The 6,676-nt window shown below is 38.2% G+C and overlaps 1 protein-coding gene across 1 annotated transcript in view; it reads left to right on the top strand.

Moving 5' to 3' along the window:
• Positions 1–2,538, top strand: part of LOC118321302 (very-long-chain (3R)-3-hydroxyacyl-CoA dehydratase-like) — an 8,999-nt gene extending 6,461 nt beyond the window's left edge. Inside the window, exons 9-11 of the mRNA XM_035652573.1 lie at positions 45–163; positions 244–375; positions 992–2,538. Of these exons, the coding sequence (XP_035508466.1) occupies positions 45–163; positions 244–375; positions 992–1,068 (328 nt within the window). The 3' untranslated portion in view covers positions 1,069–2,538. The remainder of the gene's footprint in view (positions 1–44; positions 164–243; positions 376–991) is intronic.
• The last annotated feature ends 4,138 nt before the right edge of the window (positions 2,539–6,676 follow it).

Genomic DNA, 6,676 nt, shown 5'->3' with positions numbered 1-6,676 from the left:
TCTCTCTCTCTCTCTCCTGTGAACATGTTCTCACACCAGCTCTCCCTCCTCTGCAGGTATCCCTTCTACATGCTGGCCTGCATCAGCACAGAGTGGAAGCTGTTGACGTGGCTCAGATACAGCCTGTGGATCCCTCTCTACCCGCTGGGGGTTGTGGCTGAAGGTGAGCTCACTCACTGAGAACATGTTCGCTGGCGGTCGTGTCGAGTGTTGACTGCTGACTCTTGTGTCTTCGTTTTCCAGCGGTGGCGGTGATCCAGTCCCTGCCCATCTTCGATGAGACGCGTCTGTTCAGCCTCCCCCTCCCTGCCGTGCTCGGACACTCTTTAAGCTTCTCCTACACTCTGCAGCTCTACCTGGTCCTCATGTTCTTGGGTGAGACATCCACAAACACACCGCCATCCTCTCTGTCTCACCCTCTACTAACATCACACCCACAGGCCTTGATATTATTAAGTCAGCTAATGGTTTTTTATTACTCTGACAGCTGGCAGGCCTGTTTTAATGGTTTGTCCCAGCTGGTTGATTGCTGCCTCACTTTTTTTATCAACTAAAAAAACAGCTGATAACATTAAGATTAACACGGTGTTACTGGTATTAATGAAAGCTAATTATTAGTGCAATCAGTTTAATAAGTTCAACAAGAAATGTTTTATATTAAAAAAGTAAAAAAATATTTAAATAAAAGTGTTTGCAGGTTGTTTATGGTTTTTATCAAGAAAAAAAAAGGTACTTTTAGAATATTTTTGTCATTATTTTCATTAAAAGACCATTATAGTGTCTTTTTTTTTTACATTATTTCCTACACATTTTAACATTTTCATGATTAAGCTAACTACATAGTATCCTAATTTCTCAAAATATAAAGCATTTTTAAGTTACTTAACTTATAATAGTTATACATTAGTTTCTGCAAACCAATAGCTGATGCCTGGTTGGTTTTAAAAGCCGAGCCTCGTTAATACTGACTGATCTTCGCTCCCCTCCGCAGGACTCTTCATCAATTTCCGACACCTGTACAAGCAGAGGAGGAGACGGTACCGCTCGAAGAAAAGGAAAGTCCACTAACTGATCAGCGCCATTATTTTGCACACCCTCTGAACTTCCGTACACTTAAAGATAACGCAGCTGTTTTATTTTCCTTTAATTGCCTTTTTCCCACACACACTCGCGCTCTCTCTCTCTCTCTCTCTCTCTCCTCACACACCTGTTGGAGTACTGCTCACCTTATTCCTCCACTGGGTGAACTTTTAACCTTCTCCAGACCAAATCCTGTAAATGCTACTGTACCAGCTCAACGACTCACTGTTGAACGGACGTCACCTAAACTCTCTGTACAGGTCGACCCTGTGCTTTACTACTGTGAGTTTGAGTTGCTAACCATGTTTATTGTGTCCATATTTATCATGATTTCTGTCTGCCGTCACTGTTTAAGGTTTTGTTATTTTTCATAATTTCTGAAATATTTTGCTCATTTTTCTGTTGATTTCCTTGTTTGGGGACATGAGAGAAGTGTTAACTTCATTAACACAGTAAAGAAAACGATTTCTGTGTACAAACACCTGTTCATGGAACTTTTAATCTTTTAATCCACTGATTACAAATCACAGATTCATCACAATCGACCTTTATTAACCGTTATATTGTTGTTACGTGTTGATGCAATTTAAAGCCAATACAGTTTTGATATTCTCTCTGTTGTGGTGCATTCAAGGACACTTCACAGTGTGAGAATTTAGAATTTTTATGGGTTTTATTGTCTGAAAGAAGATTTAATTCTCAAACGTCTGAACGCACTTAAACGCACCATGAGAGATTTTAAATTGTTCCTGCTTTGCAACTGCGTGAAAAAAAAACACAGCAATCTCACGTCAGTGTCAACTCTCTGCAAGTTGATTTTGAACTTGTAGATTCTTCAGTCGTTGTGATGTAAAAACTTTACACTAGTGGAAGTTTATAAGCTAAAATTCCACTTTTATGGTTCTTGAATCAATAGAGGAAATATTTTAAATGCCATTGCATGAAAACACTGTGGCTCTTAACTGTCAGTTTTAGATTTAGAGCTGTTTTTCTCTAACACTGAGCCTTGGGTGAAGCCTTCAGAAGAAGCCTCATTCACTGCTTTGAATATTAACAAAGTCATGCAAAGTACTGTAAAAGGAGATATTTATAACTGCTTTTCTGACACAACACGCAATCCTACCGACACACACACGTTTGTGCTTTTACCTCACGACCGGAAAATGTTTTTTTTTGTCTCGTGAAACACATGACACGCCTCAAAACGATGAGATGTAAACTGTGAGTGAAAACCTAATGAAGTTTATGACCCCTGAATTCCTGTTTTAAAGACATGAAATAGACGTCAGGAAAGATTTAAAGTTGATTAAGATCAAACTTTGCAGCCTGTTCGCATCACTGAAGAAGGGCAGAGATGTATTTTTCTACATGTTTGACCCGTGAAGTTTCAGTCTGTACGACGTTCATTGGGGGGGATAGATAGACTGATAGATAGATAGATAGATTAATAGGATGATAGTAGATAGATAGAATTAGTAGATAGAATGATAGATAATAGATAGATCATTGAGCCTTCTTTGATCCCTGGGTGCACCTTGACAACCAAAAAGACACAAAATACAATAGTTCCCATAAATCTTAACATAAATCAACACCCAACAGCTAGAAAATAACAAATATAATCACCGGTCTGTGTTTGTGTAACTGCAAACAGCAGAGTAGGAGAACATGTGAGGACAGGACAGAAATGGATATTTTTAACTTTGTGTAATGCTTTTAGCTTCATTTTCTGCATGTTATGGGCAGCTTGAACCTCTAAAGTTCAGTTCTCTTGCTCACTGCTGTCACTTTGTGTAGAATTTAAAAAAAATAAAGGACTAAACTTTGGCGCCTCTGGTGGTTGGGATTGAAAAATACAGGCAACGGTATGTTGCTTGCCGCCCTCCACCCTCATGGGATCCAAACTTTTTGGGCAGTTTTATAGCTTTTATCACAGTTACTTGATTGTGAAAGGGGACAGAAGACTAAGTTCTAAGTTCTAAGTACATTTACTCAAGTACTGCAGAATCTCAATATATATATTATGTCAAATATATAAAATAAATAGACCCACATTTACCAGCTGCAATATTAAAGTGATGTACACAGTAATCCCATAATATAATATAATATAATATAATATACATTGTTCTGAAAAATTTGTACTTAATCTTTAGTACTTTAAGTATATTGTGATGCTATTCCTTTTGTACTTTTACTCAAGTAAAATTTAAAATACACAAAACAGTATTTCTGCAGTATAATATCTGAATACTTCTTCCACCACTGGTCCCTTAATGAACTTTAAACACATTTACAGTTATAAAACATCCTGTTCAGTAAATATCTTGGACACAATTCTTTTTATTGAACCAAATTTAAGGGATACTTATTAAAAATGTTTGCTTTAGTTACATATTTATGTTTCTTACTCTCAAATATCAATATCAGCATCAAATATTCAGTATTGTTTGGGCTTTAATTTATTTAAATTTACTGCAGCTTTAAACCTAAATATGTTTTATTTGTCTAATATTTTTGACTGACCATTTCAGCAGCCTGTCAAACAATGTTGTGTGTCCTTAATTTATAACTTTTCTTAACTTCTATGAGTTAAACAAATACTTGATGTGATGGTTTTGTGTAATTTGGAGCCGCGATGTCTCCGGAGAACGCTCACAATCCCGTGTCCACAGTTCTGACACAGTGAAATAAAGGAAGTCATTTCTATAAAGATTTATCAGTGGAATAAAAGGAAATGTCCCGATGAGCCTCCTGTTCTTTGCTTTCTTTACCAATCTGTTCACCTTTTGAGCCTTTTTCTTTATTGTTTTTTTTTTATTATTGTTTACTGACTGTTGTTGCTTCTGATTGGTTTGTGTCACATTTATTTGTCTAAGGGTGTCCATTATGGGAAGAATGTGCAGTGGACATACGGCTTTAATTCAGACAATTTATTGCATTTCAGAAAGTCGTTAAGGTAAATTCATACTAATGTTTGATTGAAAGTCACAATTATGGTTTCCTGACAAAAAATAAACATCAGAGTTCCTATTTTGGAAGTTGAGTGTTTGTTTGTTTTCCCCAGTTCCTGTTGTAAAGTCAAAAAACATGTTTAAAGAGGGTTTTTGTGTGTTCATTAGATACTTTACAGAGTAGATACAGATAGGATGTATGTGGGTAGAAGAGGGGATCAAACTAGTTGGTTTACAGTTAATTGATATGCATCTTAACCTGTACGCCTGCAGGTTGCTTCAGTTACTTTTATAAGAATATACGCTGTCGTGGATCACTTAACTGAGAGGACTAACATGAGTCGGTAGCTAAAAGTTTAGTTTGTGGGGTGAGTAGAGGAAGAAACCTAACGTCAAAGAAAGGGAGGTGAAACACTAAACCAAACCTAAACTAGCTTAAGTTTTGTTTTAAAACATCATTAGCAACATTTTTCTATCTCTGAGAAACAGTTTGTATGCATGTATTTGGAATAATGTGGTACGTCTAATTAGGTCTGTCTTAAAACAACAGTTTAATTACCTTCAACTTCTACTTCCTGTTGTGAGAGATGGGAACAAACAAAATCCACAGTCCAAAAGTTTCTAAATGAATCTGACACTAATATGAGGCTTCAGGAGTCTGAGTTAATCAAATCAAGTGGATATCTTTAAAATAAGTGAACCCTGTTTCCAGGTTTCAACATTGGATTGTGGCTCTATTACAAATAAAGTGAAGGATAAAGCAACAGGACTGTTTCTAGCTCTTTAAATGTATATTCTTAAAGTTAATCTAACAGTTATATTAATGTATGTATCAGTTTAAAGCCACCAGGTGATGCTGATGTGATAATAAGGGACTCTGACACACTCACACAGGTGTTTTCACTTCAGCTGATTGGCCCTCTCCTGTGTAGGTGCACAGTTTGATTGATTGATTGATTGTTCCCTCCCTCCTCCCTCCTCTCTCTCTCTCCAGCACTGGTTCTGTACTATCTGTTCGGGCGGGACAACTTCTGTCTTTATCCTCCCTTATTTGGACATTTCGTGTAATTTCTCAGCCCAACTTCAACCTCAGCAGAGCTCCAATCAATCAGCTGAGCAGCGACTCAGACTGAAGGTAAAATGTTTAATATTTCAATTTTTATAACCCTTTTGTTTAAGTTTTGGAAGCAGCTCTGATAATGTCATTTATTGTCTTATTGCTTACTTTTAGATATCTTATACATTTAGTCAATTAAGAATAATTTGTACTTTCTACCGTTCATTTATCCATCGATCCATCTTCACTCTAATTACAGTCCAAACTCTGAACCACGTGACAAAACTGTCAAAAAAATGTTAAAATTGACATTAAAATTCCTCCTGCAATTTAAAAATAAAAGTTTTTAACACTCAATAATCATACACGTTACCTTTTGGACTCATTTTGTTCACATTTGAAAATAAACATTTATACTGTGAATCAATAAAATATCTCTGTTAAACCCCAAAAAACACTTTATTTTTCACTTTGCATTGCATGTTCTGCTCTTCATTTGTGGAAGTAAAATCAATTCTCCTCACTCCTGATACAAGGTTATACCTGACCACACCCAAAATACCGACCAAACTCCTCCTGTCAGCCTCTGAACGTCTAATTATTGTCCATCCAGCGGGCTCCGCGCTCAGAGCCGCCTCCGAGGTTTCACCTCAAACCGGCGGCTGCGACCAGCACAACAGGTTGAATGTTGGTGTATTGATACAGCGTTATGTGTGAAAGGGAAGGTGAGAGGTGTTTGGCTCCTAATCCTCTTAACAGCATTATGCTGAGCCTCGTTCAAGCCCTGACATGCGGTGCGCCCTTGTAGCTCCCCAAAAGCCGGAGTCAGCATCTCTGCGTCCGTTACGCACAGCTGGAGGGACGGTCCGCAGCGGCGAGGGGTCGAGCAGCCGGCGGTACAGGTAGGACCCGCAGCACCACTCACTGCACACAGCTTCTAAACACATTTTAATGTCTCTTTCTTAATTATTTTTAGATGCTGAATGAATATTTTAAAGGTTTTGCGTCGACCTTGCGCGATATAATCCGCGCTGGCCTCAATTACTCCACAATTTAAACCTCAACACGCCCTTTTCAGTCAAAGATCTGCTCGCTTTTATTAACGGGGAGATCTTAATGTTCCTCCCGGGAAGGTTAATTAATGTCCCACTAATGATCGTTTACTGCACGCGCGCATTTTATTATATATATATTTTTAAATCACGTTCTTTCCGTGCGCGCGCTCACGTTGCTAAAGCTAATTATAATCAAGTGAGACAATTTGAGAATTAATTGATTTATGTTGAGGCAAGTCCTCCTCTGTTTCCTGAACGTTTAAACATGTTTAACGTGTCTTTTTTTTTTAATGGACTCCTCTTCTGTGAGAAGCCAAAGCCCGTGTGATTATGTAGCCATAGTAACAGGTGGCTGTCTGCATCCCCATCACCCCCCCAACACACACACACACACGCACACAAAGATGGATGGATGTACCTAAAAGTGGGGCTGAGAGATAACAGGGAGGACTGAAGAGGGAAAGAGGTCTGAAAATGACACTCCACTCTCGCTGTTGGGCTGCAGCTCTGCTCTTTGGCCAACACTGATC

This window comes from Morone saxatilis, unplaced genomic scaffold, assembly GCF_004916995.1.
Source record: "Morone saxatilis isolate NCDOM2014 unplaced genomic scaffold, NCSU_SB_2.0 Contig11, whole genome shotgun sequence".
NCBI lineage: Eukaryota > Metazoa > Chordata > Actinopteri > Moronidae > Morone > Morone saxatilis.
Note: the sequence above shows the minus strand (reverse complement) of the source record. Positions and strands in the feature narration are given on the sequence as shown.